Source organism: Microtus pennsylvanicus, chromosome 4 (assembly GCF_037038515.1).
Source record: "Microtus pennsylvanicus isolate mMicPen1 chromosome 4, mMicPen1.hap1, whole genome shotgun sequence".
Lineage (NCBI taxonomy): Eukaryota > Metazoa > Chordata > Mammalia > Rodentia > Cricetidae > Microtus > Microtus pennsylvanicus.
In genome coordinates this window covers 72,524,601-72,546,724 of record NC_134582.1, presented here as the reverse complement: position 1 = coordinate 72,546,724, position 22,124 = coordinate 72,524,601, and the positions used below count along the sequence as shown (strand labels likewise).

At 42.6% G+C, this 22,124-nt stretch overlaps 1 protein-coding gene across 6 annotated transcripts in view; it reads right to left on the bottom strand.

Annotated features, from left to right (window-relative positions):
- The window catches only part of Fancc (FA complementation group C), a 99,573-nt gene that overhangs the window by 38,793 nt on the left and 38,656 nt on the right, over positions 1 to 22,124 (bottom strand). For 5 of the 6 annotated variants that reach the window (XM_075969383.1, XM_075969382.1, XM_075969385.1 and 2 more), the window contains 2 exons: positions 11,105 to 11,218; positions 10,234 to 10,298 (listed from right to left, as the gene is read on the bottom strand). In XM_075969383.1, coding sequence (XP_075825498.1) covers positions 10,234 to 10,298; positions 11,105 to 11,218 — 179 coding nt within the window. The remainder of the gene's footprint in view (positions 1 to 10,233; positions 10,299 to 11,104; positions 11,219 to 22,124) is intronic. The other variant, XM_075969388.1, reaches the window with a different exon arrangement.

Here is a 22,124-nt window from a genome sequence, read left to right as displayed (position 1 = left end):
CACCAGGAAGTAGTCTAGAGAATGACACCCACTTTCCCAAAATATTGGTGATAGATACTGATTATCATTTAAGGGGGTTTATAAGTTGTTACAATTAATGGTCATTTTTTAAAAAAACGGCTAAACAAAGGAGATTAGATTTGGGGATCTTGTTCTGAAAAGAAAAAAAGGAGGAAGTGATAGGATAAAAGGGTAGATTATTGAATCTAATTCAAAAACAACTATTAATCTCAAAATATTTTACAATGGTACAGATTTTGGCTTATTGATACAAATTTAAAATGGTTTTTTACTATGCTATATGTATGTTTCTACTCTTGTTTGGGGTATTGTGCTTATGCCAACTCATTTAGATGTACTACATAATTAAGAAATACAGCTGAATAGTCATCTGTAACTGTCAAACTTATAGTCATGTTAGGTATGTTTTCAAGGTCCTACACAGATCTAGATAGAGAGGTAGAGAGAAAGAGTTAGAAAGGGAGTCTTCAAATACTTCAAAGACCTATAGAATGTGGCATTTAATATGTTTAATAAGCAAAGGTTTTTCATGACAGTGAGAAATGTCTGCTCCTGACAACACCCATTTACTTCAGAGAGGATGATGGGTATCAAAGAAACTGTGTGGACTTTACTTTCTTTATGGCAAAAGCTAGTCATATGGGCAAAGAAACTGCCCGTGCCTCAACTGCTGACTGTCACTGTCCAAACTGAACCAGTAGGACACAAAAAATGGCAACTGCCAAACTTTGCCAAATACAATGAAGGACATTCCTTCAAAATTCCCTGTTTCTCAGAAATGTCTGTCAGATATATTAGGCCTGTAGGCCAAAGTTAGATGCTCCAACATTACAGAAAAACCTCGGGTGATTATCCAGTAGCCAGATGTCCCTCATTAGGTAACATTTCACCCTTCTGGGATCTTTGATGGAGTTAAAGACTAAATAATGAAACACAGTTTTCCTTAGTGATTGATAAAAAGTAAATTAGGTATTAAACTTTAGAATAAAAAAAATTAGATAATATTTTCTCTAATTTTGCCAAATATAAATGGATTGGGTATTTTAATTGTACTTCTTTCTTGGTAACTGTTTTTGTTATATAAGTTTTACTATGTTAAGGTCAAAACTTTTTTTAATAAGACAAAAAGGGGGAAATGTTATGGAATAATCTTTTGTACACAATAAATATGTGCCTTGCCAAGGTGCTTCCTGATTAGTTTAATAAAGGACTCGACTGGCCGGTAGTCAGGCAGGAAATATAGGTGGGACAACCAAACTAAGGACACTGAGAAGGACAGAGTCAGAGGAGTCACCAGCCAGATGCAGAGGGAAAAGGAGATGAACATGCCATGCTAATAAAGGTTCTGCCACATGGCAAAGGGTAGATAAGAAATACACGTTAATTTAAGTTGTAAGAGCTAGTTAGTAATAAGCCTGGGCTACCAGCCAAGCATTTATAATTAATATTTCTCTGAGTGATTACTTTGACAAGTGGCTGGCAGAACAGAGCTAGCTTCAATCCTGATGAAAAGCTCTGTCTACAATCTAGAGTCATGTAAGCACAGCTCTTCCCTCTCTTGGCCTGCCCAAGAAGCTCAAAGACTCTGAGATTTCAGGACATTTGCAATTGGGAATGAACAGCTCTTTTTAACAGCTTAGAAGATTAACTAAAAAATATTAGTTAATTTAGGTCATAAATCCCCATAAACAGAGTTGGAGAAAGACTGAGTGGGGCACTGGAGAGGCTGCTGCCAAGGGAGCTGCCCTCTGGGAACAAGGTGAAGAACAAGGAAAAACTGCAGGGAGGGTAAGTGCAGGGAGAAAGGGCTGAGCACACCTAACAGATCACTGAAACCTAACTTGACTATAAAAACACAAATGACACAGCACTATAGAACTTCATCAACAAAACAAGGAATATAAGTAGAATTTAGGCTATCACCCTAAAGTCGTTAGACTATCACTAGGAATTGATGCTGTCTTAGGACTTCTATTGCAGTATGAAACACCATGACCAAAGCAACTTGGGGAGAAAAGGGATTTTTTGGCTTATACTTCCAAATCACTGTTCATCATCAAAGGAAGTCAGGACAGGAACTCAACAAGGCAAGAACCTGGAGGCGGGAACTGATGCAGAGGCCACGGAGGGATGCTGTTCGTTGGCTTGCTCCTTTTCATTATAGATCTGCATAAGAGTGACTACTAATAACCAGATGACACAGTCAACACTAGGCTGTCTTGAAATCTCCTCTGCCAATGCTATTAATCCCAAACACTTCGAGTTAGCCTCAGACATTTTAGAAAAGGCCAGAAATCAGCCACATTATTCTCCAAAATATCATAAGGATGGTCTCTGAGCCACATACCAACACTCTTCTCCTCTGAACGCTCAAGGCCTGTTGTCATCATCTACACTGCTCTCAGCACCACTCTCTTTCATGCTCTTACTAGATGACCATTAAGCCTCACTTAAAGTGTTCAACTGCTTTTCTAATTTGAAGTTCCAAAGCCCAGATTCTGTCAACGATCATGGCTGGGTCTGTCACAGCAAAGCCCTGCTCCCTGGGACTAACTCCATCACTGTTTTATTGCTGTGAAAAGACATCATGAAAAGGAAGAATTTAACTGGGGTCTGCTTACAGTTTCAGAAGTTTAGTCCATCCATTATCATCATAGTGGGAAGCATGACAGCACTCAGGCAGACATGATGCTGGAGAAGTAGGTGAGAGTTGTATATCTGGATTCAAATATACAACTTTCTTTGGATCCAAGAAAAAAAGACCCTGGGTCTGGCTTAAGTTTTTGAAAGCTCGCCCCCAGTGACACTCTTCCTCCAAAAATGCCATACTGATTCCAACAATACCACACGTCCCAGTCCCTCCCAAGTAGTGCTACTCTCTAATGACTAAGCTTTCAAATATATGAGCCCTAGGGGAGCCATTCTTATTCACACAAGATACCTGGCTCTGAAGGCTCCAGAGTGTACAACAGCTTTCCCATACACAGAGTATGACCTCACCTGGATGGACCACACCAATGAGTAGTTCTGATAACAGGAATTATAGAGAACTGGGTGACTACATTGTAAGTCCTGGGGAGAATTCTAACTTACATACCCAGTGAGAGAAAATGAGGAGAAAATAGAAAAGAGAATGAGTAGGGATGCCCATGGTATTCACTTTTATGAATGCCATGAACTCACTTCTTTATACTCATAACTCCTAGAGATAAAAAATTATACTACGTACTGCAAAATGAAGGTTTTTAGTGATCCACACATTGTGAGAAAAGCCTGAACTGACAGGTAAATTGAAACTTTTGTGAAGGGAAATACCACAGCCTCAAAGATTTGCCAAGAGATATCATACAAAGTAAGAGTTAGTAGGGACTGAAATCAGGTGCAGGTGGCTATCTGAAGCTAAGACAAGTTGCTAGGTCATCATAGTGCAGTGGCCTGTGGGTGGGGTTTGCATAGATGCTTCCTCCCTATCTACTGTTTCCAAGAAAGAGCAAACTTCCTAAGAGATGGACTAGTTTAGATACAGGTGAATGGAAGACAGTTATCTGTCTTCGATGGTTGGCTCATTTCACTGTGCAGAGTGTCCTTCGGGTCCACCATGGTAGAGCACTCAACAGGACTTTCCTTTTTTTAAAGATAACTAAAATTCAGTTGTGGCTATGCCATGTTTTTATCTAACTCTTGGCTAGTATGAAAAATACAACCAGTACATGTTTGCAAATTATCTTTTAGAGGATTTCAATTCTTCTGACTATATAAGAAGAAGCAGAATGGGTCACACAGTAACTCCATTTACCTGCTGTTTAAGACCAGGTCTCAAGTAGCCAGAGCTGGTCTTGGACGCGCTGAGATTGCAGGCACTCACCACCATACCAGAATCACTTTTCTTTAATGAACCACTTGGCTTTTCCTACAATAGCTACACCACCCTGCATGCTCACTGACAGTGCACAATGCCACTACTCCACAGTCCCAGCAACACAGCACACTGCCTCCTAACTAAAGCTTCCCTGCCTTACACCTTTCCTTCCTTTTCTTTCTTTTTTTAATCTTTTTTTTTTTTTTGAGATCTGCCTGCCTCTGATGGAGGAAGGTCATTGGTTAATTAATAAAGAAACTGCCTGGCCTGATAGGTTAGAACATAGGTGGGTGGAGTAAACAGAACAGAATGTTGGGAGGAAGAGGAAGTGAGGTCAGACATCATGCCTCTGCTCCCCAGGGCAGATGCGATGAAGCTCCGACCCAGGATGGACGTAGGCTAGAATCTTCCTGGTAAGCGCACCTCGTGGTGCTACACACATTAATAGAAATGGGCCAGTGTTTATATGAATACAGTTTGTGTGTCGTTATTTTGGGGCATAAGCTAGCCAGGCAGCTGGGAGCTGGGTGGCAGGAAGCGGCCCACAGCTCCCTCAACATGCCTCTGTCTCCTGAGTGCTGGAATTAAAGGTATAGAACACTACACCCAGTCCCCTTATACTGTTATTTATCTATAAAAAGTGCTATGTGGTTCTAGTTTGCATTTCCCTGGTAACTGTGGAGCCAAGAAGCTCTGTATACACCTACTGCTCACACATATCTGCCAAGGATATCAACCAACCCTGCTTTATTTAGATCACTGTGCTTGACTGCGCTGTCTGGAGACGGCTAGCCTTATAAACTGATTGGAAAGTGTCCCTCTTCTCCAGGATGCTGGCGGAGTGTGAAAAAATTGTTAACTCTTTGGATGCTCTTAAAAGAGTCCTGCAGTGAAGTCTTCTGATCTTTGGGACTTTGTTGGAAGGTTAGGAACAGCTGACTTAATTTCTTCACTAGTTAGGCATCTGCTCAATTTTATTTTTTTTTTACTCCTTAAAGACTTTGTCTCTGGGTTGTGCACATCTCAACTGGCCCTTAGCACGACTCTAGGTACTATTTACTTATTGTTCTTCACTCTGAAAAAAATCAATCCATTACTCAAAGTGGAGTGTCAAAATTCTCCCTGTTTTGTATTTTCACACCAGTATATCAATGTGTGCTTTGTATCTGTGGCATCCTGATCTAAGTACAAATGTTTATAACAAATCTCTGGTGAAGCTGACCCTTTTATCCTTCTATCTCTTACAACAGTTGCATGATTTATATATATAAATATATGTGTGCGTGCGTGTGTGTGTGTGTGTGTGTGTGTGTGTGTGTGTGTGTGTGTGGCTTCTTGCATTGTCTTTGTGCAACCATTCTTTCATTTTCAGTCTTTGTATGTCCCTATGGCTAAAATGGGGTCCTCGGCTGAGGATGTGGTTCAGTTGGTAGAGTGCTTGCCTACATGCACAAGGCCCTGGCTTTCATCTACAGCACCATATAAGTGAAGTATGGTAGTTGTCTAGGTTAGGGTTTGTATTACTGTGTCAAAGAACTATGACAAAAAATTAAATTGGGGAAGAAAGGATTTATTTGGCTTATACTTCCATATTGCTGCTCATCATCAAATAAGAGGACAGGAACTCAAACAGGGCAGGAACCTGGCAGAAGGAGCTGATGCAAAAGCCTTGAAGGAGTGTTGCTTACTGGCTTGCTCCTCAAGGCTTGATCAATCTGCTTCCTTATAGAATCCAGTACCACCCACAATGGGCTGAGCCTTTTCCCATCAATCACTAACTTAGAAAATGTCTTAGAGCTGGATCTGATGGAGGCATTTCTCAATTGAGGCTTCAGGTGACTGTAGCTTGTGCCAAGTTGATATAAGATTAGCCAGCATGGTGGTATACACCTGGCATCCTAACACTAGTGAATAGAGACAAATTTAAGGTCATCCTGGCTATACACAGAGTTTGAGGCCAGCCTGGGATACATGAGACCTTGTCAAAATAAAGTTTAAAAATGATGAGATATAAATAATCTCTCTGCCACTATCTAAGCAAATCTAAAGTATATGAGCAGAAAAAAATACTATATCAAATAAATAAATGCACTCAAATTTTAAAAGAAAATAAACCTGATTAAAATATCTAAAAATGATTATAAAAGTAGAATAACCTATAAGATGAGACTCTTGCAGACAGCACACAGTTTGTTCTTCCTGCATCCTGGACACAGACAATCTTCTGAGCTCCAGTTAAACTATGTTCACTTCATGCAGTGAAGAAAGAATGTACTCTGTCTTGTCATTTCAGGAGCCAGCGATCTTTTTCTCCCTCTGGTGTCTATATACGGTACTGCAGAATCTCTGGTACTGAGACAAGCTGGTTTGGCTCTGTGTGTGCCAGACAGGCAGTGGCAGAACAACATCTGCCGTTCTTCTGAAATCACGCCTATGCCAATCCTGCCATGCTTATCATTCCATTCACTTGTCTCTTCTGCAACGATCTGATTTTACCCCTGCCATGTCCATCTTGGTCCTAGAGATGGGCTCAGGCCACAAGCTTAGCAACAAATGTTCTTGCCCCACTGAGCCATTCTGCAGGGTACACCACACTCAGTAATCAGCTACCACATTATCAATGAGGTGGTATTGGTTCACACACTCATGGTCAAGGTATGAGATCCACACCTAATACATTAAAGTGAATGTTGTAAATGTCACACACTTGGAGTGTGCAGTGGCATATTTGATTTTTTTCCTTTAGTTTTCTAATTGCAGTAAAACATAAATAAGCTGTCACTTAGCCACATATTGGTAGTGACTAACACTCAATATTTTCACACGCTGTATGCGCACCACTATTACATATCTCTGTACATATTACACTATGCACAGGTCTCCACTGCCCCCAACACATTAAATATAACTTCCTTTTCTCTCCCAATCTCTGCTCTGCCTTCTGTCCCAATGAATCTACCTATTGTAGGACTTTGTGTAAGTGGAATAAAAACATATTTGCTACTGTGTTAGACTGGTTTTACTAAGCATCTTTACATGGTCTACTAGTGCTGATACATACATAAAACTTGTTTCTTTTTACTTATGCGCCATGAAATATAAACACATTTTGTTTATTTACTGTGGTTAATGAACAAAACTGGTATACAGACACCTGTTTTAATTATTTTAGAACAATTTCCTAGTTAACTTTTACCTTCAACTTGACACAACTTAAAGTCGCCTGAGAAGGAGTCCCAATTAAGGATTACCTAAATCAGACTAGCAGGGGGGTGGGATATCTGTGATGCTGATTGATATGAGGGGCCCAGCCTACAGTAGGTAGCACCATCCCTATGCAGGTGGTTCTGGCTGCATAGAAATACGCACAAGAACACACTCCATGTGCAGGAACCTGAGAGTGAGCCAATCAACAGGGTTCCTTCCTAATCTCTGCTCCTGCTTCATGTTTATGTTCCCACCACCTTGACTTCATCCTAGCGATAGACCGTGACCTGGAAGTCATATCAGCCCTTTTCTCCCCTGAGTAGCTTCTGATCAGACTATTTTATCACAGCAAAAGAGAGGAGGAGAAATACACCTGGCAGTGGGTTTTCTGTGTCACACTGTAACTGTTTACTTCTTCTAGAAAACACCAATTTGTTCCCCACTGTGGCTGCTCCATTTTACAGGACCCCAGCGACACACAGGACTCCAGTTTCTCCTCATGACACTTGGGGTTTTCCCTTTCTGCTTTTATAGCCATCATGATGGATATTAAACAATATTTCATGTGGTTTACATGCTCCCTAGTGGGTGTGGTGTCAAATATTTTCATTTGCTTAACAGCCAGGTGCTTTGTTGTTTTTTAGTTTTCAGAGAGAGGGTCCCTATTGACCCTCAGTCTCAGTTGTGGAATTATAATTGAGTGCCATGCCCTATTTTACCAGGTAAATATATTTCTCTGCTAGAATGTCTATTCAAACTGAGTCTTGTGCCTGTTTTGTTTTTTAAATTTTTATTTTGATTTTCCTTTGTTTGAACCCAGAGTCTAGTGCATATAAGATGTTAGAACCCAGACCTCCACAACCGAGGTGCATCTCTAGCATCTGCCCAGTTCTGGGTGCTTGTTGCTGTTGTTAAATAGTCTCTAGAATCCCAGACACTGATTCTTTATGGAAGAGCTTTTATTTCTTTAGACAAAGTCTCACTATGTAGCCCAACTCAGGCTGGACTCAAGCTTACTGAGAAGTTCTAAGCTGGGAACTGGGCATGGCAGTGCCCGCCTTTAGTCCCAGCACTTGGAAGGCAGAGGCAGGCCGATCTCTGTGTGTTTGAGGCAACCTGGTCTACAAAGTGAGACCCTGTCTCTACCTACTCCCCACCCCCCCAAAAAAGTCCAAGCTAACTTCAAACTCATGATCTGAGTGCCTCAGACTACCAAGTACAAGGATTACAGGCATGTGCCAATGCCCATCTCAAGAGATTAAAAAAAAAAAAACTTATGAAAGTTTAAAGTTTAAAACTTGGCTGGCTGGGTGGTGGTAGTACATGTCTTTAATCCTAGCACTCAGGAGGCAGAGGCAGGAGGATCTCTGTGAGTTCAAGGCGAGCCTGATGTATAGAGCAAGTTCCAAGACAGCCAAGGCTATCTTCAAGACAGAGAAACACTGTCTTGAAAAACCAAAAAAAGTAAAACCTTATGAAAGTTTTCACTCACTCTGATTTTGTTCTCTTAGTAGCACTGTTTGATTCACAAAAGTTCACATTTTACAGTTTCAAGGGTTGGATCCAAGGCCCTTTGCTCTACACGCTACAGTATGATTTGCGAGTCAGGCAAGGAGCTTGAGATTGAAACACACACACACGGAGGGTTGGGGGGATAACACCAAGAATGCCTCAAATGCCCCCTTTATAGTCTTCCAGGACATCACATCCTAACTCTCAGCTGCAAGCCCACCAGAAACCACTCCCAGGACATCAGGAACTCCTGAGGGTCTCGTGCTCAGAGCAGCTGCAAGCACTGGAAAACAAGTTGTTTACTCTGGCAGGCAGGGGGGTCACAGGAAATTCAGGGTCTGGGGTCCACAGTCCGTAACACTTAGGTACACCAATCAAATGTTCTATCACTGAGATACCAAGTTCCCAAATTCTTAACTTCAATAAAGTTCAATTTTTTCTTTTAGAAAATCTATTATTAGCTGGATGGTGGTGATGCACACCTTTAAGCTCAGCACTCAGGAGGCAGAGTTCAAGGATCTCTGTGAGTTCCTAGCCAGCCTGGTCTACAGAGCGAGTTCCAGGACAGGCACCAAAGCTAAACAGAGAAACCCTGTCTCAAAAGAAAATCTATTTATTATTATTATTATTGTTATTATATGAAGCATCACATCTGAGAAGGTGTGTGGGCCACAGGGCATGTGCCATAGTGCCTGTGTGAGATCAGAGGGCCACTCTGTGGTGCTGCTTCTCTCTTCCGGCCTTCATGGGCTCTGAGGTTAATCTCAGGTCACCAGACTCACAGAGCAAGCACTTCACACGCTGAGCCACCTCTAGCTCTTCCACTTATTTTCCTTTGTTGCCTATACTTTTGGTGCCATATCTAGGGGAGAAAAATCCAATGTTGCCAGGATCTCTGACAACGTTTTCAATAGGTGTGGCATTTACAGGCAGTGCACTCAGGAAGATAGAGCTCTGGCTGGCAAGCACTTTAAATGTTTTTTTGAACAAAATGTCTCAAGTGCCCAGATTCTTTTGGTTAATGATTTGTTAAAAATGCAGTGCTCACCAACGAAAACAGTTCCAACTTTGTTCAGAGTGAAGAAACATCTGGGATGTGATTAATTGCCTTTTAATTTCTCTGGATCTATCTGATTTGTTTAGTCTAGATTCCAGAATATTGAGTTTCTTAAGGTAGGTCATATATTAAATATATGCACATCAAAATATCTGTTCCCTTATAAATATCCCAATCTTGTATACAGTGTACGCCTCAGCACACACGGGGAGGGAGTGGGGTAAAGCAAAAGAGCACAGCGTGCGTGCGTGCACGTACACACACACACACACACACACACACACACACACCCTGTGCACGGAGCCTCAGGCTCATTTTCCTTTGTGCTCCTCACTGCACAGGCAGGGCTTTCTCCTAGTGCGTACAACACAGGCGTTTCACACTTACCTTTCCCAGGACTGCGGAGAACAGTGATTTAAAGAAAAGTATTTACAAGAGGTTCCCACTAATATGGTCTCCCCACACAGACTCTAAGTACGCCGTGAACATGCATTTCCGATAGTCAGTGAACCTTTCTCTCATAACCAAGCAACACCTTTTGAAACTCGAGTAGAGGGATGTTTGGCTTAACACCTACCGACTTTGAGTGTCCAGTCCATTAAGATGACACTCTCTGAGCTCAGATACTAATGACAAAACCATCTGTAAAACAAAATCAGATGCAGGTCACCTCACACCGCAGCACGATTACCTCAGCTCCATTTCTCTTGCTGTGAGTGACACATCCTTACCATTTCCTCCCCCATTCTCTCCTTGCGTTTTACTTTGCAGGTGAACGGAAGGCAACATCACATCACACTGACCCACGTGGGTCTCTACACTGAATGTCTAGGTCCTACAGAAGCCTGGGCACAGACATGTCATTAACATCCTAAAATTAACACCAGACCCACAGAAAATTAAAAAATACTAGAGTTTACTTCTTTTTTCCTTTTTTAGTTCCCTTTTTAAAAGTGTTTTTCAGTGTATGACGTCCAAAACATCAAAATGGCTAAGAGCCACCAGAGATCTCATTTTGAGAAGAGTATAATATATGTGGAAGCATAAGCCACAGGACCTGGACGGAAGCCGGAGGGCAACTCTTCTACTCTGCATGGGAACTGAGGATCAAACTCGGTCACCATGTCTTTACAGCAAGCACTTTTACCCGCTGGGCCATTTTGCCAGCCCTTTAATTGTCTGCTTTGCTTTAACATAAAATCCAAATGGACTATTTTACACATGAAATCTGCTCAGAAGTCCAGGCTATGTTTATACTGGTTAAGGGGTGCTCTTCTCAGAAATCGGGTGAGTGAGCTGTGTTGTGAGAGGCACCTCACATTTTCCTTCCGTGGTTGCAAGTCTACCCAGGTAAGACACAGAGCAACAATTCCCTGTAAGAGGAAATGTCCCATTTACCCTTCACACATCTGGTGAGAATTTCAACACAAATAATGCAAGATACTCACGTTTTTAAGCAAGCTAGGACAGTAATCAACAGGCTCATATCCGAGACTTTCAGTAAAAAGAGCAACTTCTTTCACGTCAAATCTGAATGCAGAAAGCACATGCGATAACAAACCCTACAAAGTAAAAAGAGAAACAGTCAACTTCTCCCAAGTGGATGGAAAGGCCTGGGATGACAGCTGAGGCCCCTGTAGAGTACCAGGGTTCCTAGTAAACCAGCCATTCCCTGCTGATCAATGGAATCAAATCCAACACCCAGACATAAATCCACACACCTATGGATACCTGATTTTTGATGAGGCAGCCAGGGATATACAATGGAAAAAAGAAAGCATCTTCAACAAATGGTGCTGGTCTAACTGGATGTCAGCATGTAGAATAATGCAAATAGATCCATATCTATCACCATGCACAGAACTCAAGTCCAAGCCGGGTGGTGGTAGCGCACGCCTTTAATCCCAGCACTAGGGAGGCAGAGGCACGCGGATCTCTGTGAGTTCGAGGCCAGCCTAGTCTACAAGAGTTAGTTCCAGGACAGCTAGGGCTGTTACACAGAGAAACCCTGCCTCGAAAAACCAAACAAACAAACGAAAAAAAAAAAAACAAACTTAAGTCCAAGTGGATCAAAGATCTCAGCATAAAACCAGATACACTAGGAAATAGCCTTGAACACACTAGGCACAGGAGACAACTTCCTGAAGCAAAGACACCAATAGCACAGACAGGAAGATTGATTGACAATTAATAAAGGAGACCTCATGAAATTGAAAAGCTTCTGTAAGTCAAAGGACACCATCAATAGGACAAAATGGTAACCTACAGAATGAGAAAAGTTCTTCACCAAACCCACATCTGACAGATGGCTAATAACCAAAATATAAACAACAAAAAACTAGACATCAAAAGAAAACAAAACAAAACAAATGATCCAATTAAAAAATGGACTACAGACCTAAACAGAATTCTCAACAGAGGAATCTCAAATGGCCAAGAAACAAAGAAATGTTCAACATCTTTAGCCATCATGGAAACACAAATCAAAACAACTCTGAGATTCCATCTTACAACGTCATAATGCCTAAAATCAAAAACCCAAGTGACAGCTCATGCTAGAGAAGATGTGGAGTAAGAACACTCCTCCACTGCTGAGTGAGTAGGAACTTGTACAGCTACTATGGAAATCAACATGGCATTTTCTCAGAAAACTGGGAATCAATCTACCTTAAGACGCAGCTATCCCACCCCTGGGCATCTACCCAAAGGACACTCCATTCTACAACAAGGACACTTGTTCAGTCTATGTTCATAGCAGTTTGATTAGAAAAAGCCAGAAACTGGAAACAACCTAGATGTCCCTCAACCAAAGAATGGATAAAGAAAGTGTGGTACACTTACACAATGGAGTATTACTCAGCTGCTAAAAAAAAAAAAAAAGACATGAAATTTGCAGGCAAATGGATGGAACTAGATAGAAAAAAAACATTCTGAGGCAAACCAGACCCAGAAAGACAAACATGTATGTACTCAATTTTAAGTGGATAATAGCTGTAAAGTAAAAAATAATCATACTACAATCAACAGACCCAGAGAAGCTAACAAGGAGCGTTCAAGTGGGGAATGCATGGATCTCCCTTGGAAGGGGAAACAGAATAGATTTCACTGGTGGACAAGGGACAGATTGGAACAGGGGGGATCAGGTGTGGGTGGAAGGAGAGAGTGCTGGGAAAGATAACTGGAATTGGGGAGCATTTGGGGGGAGAGGAAGAAACCTAGTACAATGTAAATGACCTGGAATCTGGACAAGCCCAGAGGTTCAGCCAGAAGTCATAAAAAAACAAGCAGAAGTCATAAAAGCAACACACTGAGTCCTTCTCTGGGCTGACAGGCTCTAGAAAAACAAGCTTTAGTCCTGAGATCTCTTACATAAAAGTAGATTTCATGAGCTGAGGCAAGAGCTCAGCGGTTAAAATCAATGGCCGCTCTTCAAGAGAGCCCAGGTTCAAGTCAGAGCCCACAAAGTGTCTTAGAACCATCTGTAACTACAGTCAGAAGAGATTCAGTTGCCCTCTGGCTTCTGCAGGCACCAGGCGTGGGGTGCCTAGACTTAACGTTCAGGCAAGACACTCAATATAGAAAATAAAAGGTAAAACTTAAACTTCAAAGTCAGTTAAGCTTGGTCAAGGATGTAGCTCGGTGGCAGAGTACAAACTAGACAACCAGTCAGTTCTCAGCACCAAGAAACAGAATAAAAATCAGTTTCTCACTGGTAGGAATATCTGTTTCACTGCCACCTAGTGGCAAGATCTTTAAACACAGAACCATGAAAGGCAAGGCGCTGGCTGCCAGCACTGATGGAGTGGTGCGCTCTTTCAAAGACCAGGTATGGGACACTCTCTGACTTCCCCCTCCTGGGTGTGCTAACATGAGGGACGAACAAATAGCACAAACTAGTGTAGTGTTGTACACAGAAAATGGACAAATGAACACGCACCGACGGCAACACAGTGCAAACACTTCAGACCTGATCATTCTAAGGCCCTTCAGAGGTCAAAGTACAGAAACTAACATGACTACAACCTTGAAAGACCCTGGCATAGCATGCACGCAAAGGTCAAAAGAAAGTTTTCCAGAGTCGGCTCTCTCCAGCAGTTATGTGGGCACTGGGATCAGACTCAGATTACCAAGCATGGTGGCAATAGCCTTTACCTGATGATATATCTCACTAGCCCACATACAAGAACTTGTGTGTGTCTGAATGCTTGATGTATGTATGTATGTATGTGCACAATGTGCATGCAATCCTTTGGAAATGGAGTTATATAGAGGGCCGTGAGCTACCATGTGGGTGCTGGGAACTTAGCCTGGGTCCTCTGCAAATAGTCTTAACCAGTCCCATACCCCTACAGTCCCAGGATAATCAGGTACCTTCCAGAGTCTTAGGATACCCAGAAGTGACCAGACAAGCAGCAGCAAACATCATTACTGCAGAGAGAGTTGAACCTGAATCTGAATCAGTTATGAAGCTGATCTTCACATTCTGAAACTAATTTTCATAGATTCATACAACTGATTTATTTTGCCTTCCCCAGTGTACTCCTGAGGTACATTAAAATATGTTTGGCCTCCCCTTTCTCAAGCCAGGACAGACAGGAGAGTTTTACACACACACACACACACACACACACACACACACACAGAGAGAGACAGAGAGAGAGACAGAGACAGAGAGACAGAGACAGAGAGAGACAGAGACAGAGAGACAGAGAGAGAGACAGAGAGACAGAGAGAGAGACAGAGAGACAGAGAGAGTTAGTTAAGCCATTTTAGGAGCCTTCAGTAGGGGCAGGCCTTTGAAACTGAGAGTCCAGTACCTGGTTCTGGCCTCACCTTCTGGTCCCCCACACCCTTCTGGTCCTCAGTGGTGACTAAGACCACTGGCCAGGATAAATCCTCCACATTCACGCTGTTTACACACAGCGTGTGATCACAATATCAAAGTTACTAATGCTACGTACTTCCAGGACAATCTTCCTGAAAAGTAGTATGCTTAAATTAATTTCCAAGCATTTTAAAGAAAACAATCTCATTTTCATTACAAATACTTATGATGACACACCCTTCACAAAGTAGCAATTTTAACAGTAGAGTCAGGGTGCACAGCTGCAGTCTGAGTACGTTCGACTAACAATGCCCGCAGGAACTGAGTAACATTTGAACACAGTAGCAATGGAACAATCTGAAATTACAGTTTGACTTTGATCCGGGATTTAAGTCATGAAATGATTTCTAATAGAATCCATAGTGACCTCCATCCTAAATGGAAGATTTTTAATGAGAAAAGGGACCCACAGAAACCATGAGCTAAGACTTGCTTTACCTAGCCACATAGTTGGTATGGCGGTTTGAAAGAAAGTGGCCCCAGAGAGAGGCACTATTAGGAGATGTGGCCTTGTTGGAAGAAGTATGCCATTGTGGAGGCGGGCTTTGAGGTCTCATATATGCTTAAGCCATACCAGAGTCTCAGTACACCTCCTGTTGCCTGCAAGTCAAGATGTAGGACATCCAGCTACATGTCTGCTTTCATGAACGCTGCCATACTCCCAGCCACATGCTCCCTGCTGTGATAATGGCCTAAATCTCTCAATGTAAGATGCCACCTCAATTAAATGTTTCTTTTATAAGAGTTGCCATGGTCATGATGTCTCTTCACAGCAACAGAAACCCTAAGTAAGACAGTTGGCAAGCAAGACTCACAAGCATAACTGAGAACCATACCTCTCTCCAACACCAAGGCACATAGAAATATCTAGAAATAATTCAAATCAGGAAGTATGGAATGCAACTGGGTTTTCCTTAGAAACTGAAGTCTTAACTTTCAATGACATGAACTTTCTACTCAACACTCCTTTAAGCAAAAACCTGTGTAGAGACATTGGTGACATCCCTTATGGGGGCTGCAGAAGTACCCTGAAGTAAGCAGGTCTAAATGAAGCTAATTTCCCCATTCTCAGCACAATCACTACTTGGGGTCTGATAACTCTTTATGGTTGTGGCAGTTCTACATGTTCCTTACTTCTAATTGCCGGTACAGTTCAATTCCTCCATGTTGCAACAATGAAAATATTCACAGCCATTGCCAAATCCCCTGGGAAGAAACCTGCCTCTGCAGAGGAACCCCCATTTAAACACAACTTTGATCTATTTTAAAAATAAGAAATGGTCTTGCACTACAGCTGCAGCCATTACCCCTCCATTCACCCTCTTCGTCTTCACTTCCCTCTCCTCCTTGCCACCCTCCTCCTTTGTGTGCGTGTGTGTGATGATGATACACACAGCCCTGAATACTCTGACCTCTGGGAAGAAGGAGATGCATGTGACTGGTGTGGAAATGAGTGACTGCAGAAGCCATAACTATCTAGAAGAGCTAAGTCACAGAACACACATCAACACAACTTCAGTTATATAAGAGCAAACAGAACGAACATGTAAGAAGACTAGAGAGATCTGCAGGTCACTGAAACCAAAGACCACTTCTAGGGGAATGTACGAGGCTGAATAAGCTGATACATCTGTATTATCTCTTTTGAGACTGTAATAACACATTACTTATTTAATTAAAAATAAAGGAAACAAGTGGAGAATCATGAGGCTTTCAAAAGGCCAAGTCCTAGCTACTAACCCAAATATTTAAAACAGTGTCATCCTCTCCTGCTCCATTTCCATAAAATGCAGATGGTAGAATTACTGCATAGCTCTGGTAAAAATGAAGTGGGGCACATGCATCTAAGAGGCCAGCAGGGTTTGTGGCTCACCACGCATCCTGATCAGTTTGGAGAGGGATGGAATATGACGTGACGTCCGGGTAATCCCTGCTCCTCTAGTCTGTCTTCTCCTCTCCACCTCCTGCATCATCACAAAGGCTTGTTACTACACACTCTCATCTGACAGTGAGGAAACATTGTTGGGTTCACTCCAGTTGAGTATGAAATGGATAAAGGACTCAAGAGGAGTTGAGTGTGAAAACAGGCTCATCAAAGTCAGATTTTCTCAAAGTGTGATAAGAAGGCATCTCAGAACCATCTGGGTGTTGTTACCATGAAAACCAATATAGGCCAGTCCAGACCATGAACTTGGGCCAGAACTAGCCCCTTCAGAAGGATAACCAATGGTCCTGCAATGCCCTAGCACCATGAGTCTGAGGGTCAGCACCCTAGAACTTGCCCAGAGCCCAGCTCTACTTGGAGGAATAGCCTACACAAGGCAGCAGGGTGGGGGGAGTGCATTCCAGTAATCCTATGGTTCCCTTGCTCTTGCTACAGCCATTCTTTCATCTGGTCCAAAACCCCAGTAGGAGTCAGAAGAGTCTTTGACCACTGTGTTCAGAGGGATTAATTGATGAGTTGAATTAGGATTCTTCCAGATGAAACCAGACACTCTTGTGTTTCCCCCATCAGCTCTGTCACTCAGCAGAGGACTTACTGTCTCCAAGCTACACTTTCTTCCTCTTGGAAATGAGAAAAACTATAGCTACTAACACCAGAAAGGTGAAAAGAAATCATGTATGTAGTTCACAAGGCTCATTATATGAGTCACAGCAGACCAAAATGGCACACTGGTTTCCATGGCAAAGTACCAATGCTAATTCAATGGCTCGGAGACAGGCCAAATGCCTAGAACCTAGCAGAAGACACACAGGATGAACTCTGAGTCATTCTCTGCTTGCCATTAGCTATTGCCTGTACTGAACTTAAGCATTTCCCATTTTCTCAAACAGAGATAAGGTCTCCATATTCTGTCCCTAGGCCTAACCTTCCCAAGATGCTAGAGAGGCAGCATCTTTGCCTCTACCACCACAGCCTCAGGGTGTGTGCAGTACACAAGGTACTTCCACAGTTTGCTCCAGCCACTGCTTCCTCCTGTGATTTCACATTCACACACATCACACACAGGGTGTTTGCTTCAAGAGGATCCAGAAGCCCAGCCAGCAGTCTGACCTCTGAGAGAAGGTCAGGGGAGCCAGCCACGTGAGGAAAAGACCCTGTGCAATCAAAAGAAAAACACTTTCCATGCCTTTTTCTTTGTCTTTTTTCTTCTTTCTTTCTTTTTTCTTTTTTTTTTTTAGATAAGTCTCATACCTTAGGCAAGGCAAGATTGGCAGGTTCCTCACTATGTAGTACAGACTGGCATTTAACTTGCTGCAACCCTCCTGCCTCAGCCTCCCAAATGCAGAAATCACAGGCCGCAAGTGCAGCTCTGTCCATGCTTTAAGTCTTTAGAATCAATGAACTGTACTGTTCCCAACACTGTTATCAGAGCACAGAAGTTTGACATAATAACCACCTGAATCTGTTTCTGTATAGCTCAGCTCTTATTTCCTGTGTTCCCAGCCACCCATCCTCTAGGATTCTTAATCCATTTCCCTCTTCACAACAAGTAATCTTCCCTTAGACTGCTTCACAGGCTCTTTCTGGTCTCTCCTCTATAACCTAATCCATCCTAATGCTGCTTTAATCTTATTGGGCTTCCAAAATTAAAGAATGAGGCAGGGATATAGCTCAGTGGGCAGAACGCTTGCCTTACATGAATGAGGCCGTTGGGCTGGATCCCCAGCATTGTGTGAAACTAGGTGGGATGATGCCTGTAATTCCAGTAGGATCATCCTCATCCACAAAGTGAGTTCAAGTCCAGCCTGGAATACAAGAGACTTTGCCTCCATATAAACAAGCAAAAACCAGACAAAATGAGCCACGTGGTGGTGGTGCACGCCTTTAAGTCCATTACTGAAAAGACAGAGGAGGAAGATCTCGGTGAGTGTGAGGACATTCTGTCTTGATCTACAGAATAACTTTCAGGACAAACAGAGGTATACAGAGAAACTAAATCTTGAAAAACAACAGCAAAGCAACCATAGTGATATCATGTGTTCCTATAAATTTTAAGTTGTAAAACAAACAAAAAGTTACTAATGGCACATTATGTGGTTCAGAGGAGAATACATTCTTGACTTCAACATGGAATTTTCTTTTGGTAGTGTATTATTCAAATCCCCTGCATGCCAACTTAAAGGGTGGAACTAATTTTTCCAGTCATTCTCTGCAGTATGGCATCCCTGGCCAAAACTAATGATTACAGATTTCTGTGACTTCAGTCCACCCACCTCCCCTTTAAAATGTATATGGTCCACTGCAGCTTAAGTGAGAAGATCTACAGTAAAAGCCTAGCTGACCTGGCATCTTTGGGCCCTCTTTCATGTGAAGCAACATCTGCTCTCTTCAGGCTGCTGCTGTGCTGCCCTCCCCATAGCTGGTGTGCACACAGACCACCAAGGGCAGGTGTGGCCAGAACATGACTCCAAACATAACAAGGTTTGTAGTTTCTACTTTTGCTTACACATCTTCTTGCCTACTCAGTTTCAGAAAGGAATAAGAACTGGTTTTTCAAAAGCCAAAATCAAAAGGCACAAGCAATACAAATGTGTAAAACACAAAATTAATCCTGTTCAGAATAATGTGCACAGAAAGACAGACCTAGACGCCTCCATTTTACTAAGGAAGTGCATTCTGAACAGGTCACATTCCCGAGGAGTTCAGACAAAGCATAGACACCAATCTGCTAAAATGTTTTTCATACAAACATGAGCACCTGAGTTGGATCCCAATCACCCAAGAAAAATGTCATATGTAGTAGCTTGTCCTTTTAACCCCAGTACTAGAGGAGCTGAAAGAGAAGATCCCTGGGGCTCACTGGCCAGCCATTCTAGCCGGGTGAGTTCCAGGTTCTGTGAAAGATACTATCAACTATGATGGGCAGTGATAGAGGAAGACATCCAGTATCTCCTGTGGCCTCTACATACCCATGCAGACAGTGCCCCACCCTTCACATGCATGTTTGTAAAACAGGATGAATTCAAACTGTGTTTGAATAAAAAAAGGCAAAACAAAAGCAATACTCACTTTGCCAGATGTGTTTTTCTTCTTCATACACAAACTACAAATAAGTAGGAAAAAAATTAAAATAACAGTCGGAGCTGGGTGCAGTGTTTGGGAGACTGAGGCAGAAAGGTTCCAAGTTTAAGGACAGCCTGGACTGCCCAAGGAGAGAGGGCAAGCACAGTTCCACTGACTAGCACCACGTGAGGGCCTCATGTCAGAGGTATGTGTGACAGGGACAGGCGCCAGAAGTGCTTTACAACCCTTGCCTCTTACAGGTCTACCTCCTCCCAACTTAGCCACACTAAGGACCAAGCAGCCAACAGATGAGCTCCTGAGGTCCTTACAAAAACCACGCCCCCCCCCCCCCCCCCACAGCAGCATGGCCGAGCACACGGAAGACAGCAAGCTACAGCACTTGTCAACATAGAAAATGCAGCAGGGCCAGAGCCACAGCACCAAGTGCTGCTGAAAACGCAGAGTCCACGGTCCTCCCTTACATTCACAGGACACTGAGCTCTGTCTGACAGTCTTCCTTTATGAAAAGACACGCACATGTAAAGGGTGGGGTAGCTGCTGACAGCACCTCACTGTGGGCTATCTCCCCGTACTTTTTACAAGCCCACTTGCTGACAGCAGCAGGTACAACATAAATAAGAGCAGCTATTTTTTTTTTTTTTAGTGTCGGCTCCCAAAGACCCTGTGTGTGTAATTGTGTTATCTAGTGGTGAGTATAAAGAAGCCCTCGGCTGTAGTCAAAAGCACAGGATGAGCACCCTCACCTGGAGCAGATGTGAGCTGTAAACATCCAGAGACAGGGTGGCACCACTCACCATAAGAGAATGTGTTCTTTACAGACACTCGTCAGGAACATAAAGAAATTTCAAGAACAAGAGTCTAAACTCACAAAATATCCAGTGCTTCAATTTCAAAAAAATCCTACCTACTCTATGGCTGTGCCTCTCTATAGCCAAGGCCTTTCTTTTGAATGAGGTTCTGGCTGTGTAGAGCCCTGGATCTCCACAGGAGGACATGGTCAAGCTAACAAGATCCTGCAGCCAGGAAGTGGTCTCAGGGTGTCTATGGGTGCTACCTTTCCTAGGGCCTCAACCAGGGCATTCCAGAACCACACACAATGAGCCTAACTTGAGCTCTACAGGTCTCTCAGATACATTTTCAGGACTGTTGACCCTAGTGTCTTAAGGCAAATCTGAAACCCATGAGCAAGCACAGGAAGGGAATGCTAAACACGTCCTCATCAGAATATGCTGACTGGTAAGTGCTGAGTCCTTGCTGTAGGCACGACTGACAAGGTGTACAGGCTAGGACCCAGAATAGCTCCAAAGCACCTTCAGAGAAGGTGCTTGGAGCCGAGCGCAACCAGTGGCATCAGAACGGAGACTCCAGGAGGTTTATTTTGAGTGGAAATCACCAAAGCATTTGAAGTTTATTCTTGATCAAAACTCTCCCAAAAATCCATCTAATGGGGCTAGGTTTTGTGTGGGAACTGATTCATTCCAAAACATATTTCTTTCTCTTTCTGCAGGTTCTGACAATATTGCTATAATTATATACAATGCATTCATCTTTATCAGTTTATATAAGTATAGTTTGCACTGATTTCATTAGAGATTATACTTAATAACAAGGCACTGTTTTTATCCCTTTACCTTATTCAATTATGTGTAATAATGGCACAGTGCATCCCAGGCTAGCCTGCCTCAAAGATCAACAGCAAAAATTAAATCGATTACTCAAGACCAAAGTAGGCAGCAAAGATGACAGTTTAAACAAGGAAGAGACAGCCTTCCAGATGCTTCAGACAAGCAGTAGAGGGAACAGGAGATCAGTTTAAGGCGTTTTGTTTTGTTTTTAAGAAATAAGTAAATATATTAAATTCAATTTGTTGAGACTAAGGAGTTGCCAGCTCCTAATGATCATAAGATCAATTCAACTGTGTGCTGAGAAATTTTATCCTAAAGCAGACGCAAAAACATTTCAGAAGGTTCTGAAACTTATCAGGTTTTGCCTGGTAAAAGCAAATAATCTAAAAATAAATAAATAAATAACAAAAAAACTTCATCTAAAGGAGAAGGCTCTAGAAGAAGACAGAAGTGGGGAGCTGTCAGGGCCATGACCAGCAGTCCAACTGCAGGAACTGGGCCTCGTGAGCCGTCTGCAGGTCTGCAGCCATGACCACCCACAGGAGGATGATCAAAGAGGGCTGTGCTCCAGTGTCTGCCAGTATGGTCTGTGCCATGCTGGAGTCATTACGTTTTCAGTCTTCTATAATCTGTTGCATGTGTTGTGGCAAGTTCCCTACACGGTCTAACCAGAAAGGGGGGAAAAAACATGGGACAGGAATAGCAAGTTATTTTTAATGTGCACAAATCTTGAAAACTGAATACTTTTAATATTACATTTTGACTGTCACAAAAAAATGGTTGAAATTAACATACATCTACTGCTGAAATGAGAACAGGTGTGATGGAGGAAGGTCATTGGTTAAATAAAAAGAAACTGCTTGGTCCTCATTGGTTAGAAGATAGGTGGGAGGAGTAAACAGAACAGAACGCTGGGAGGAAGAGGAAGT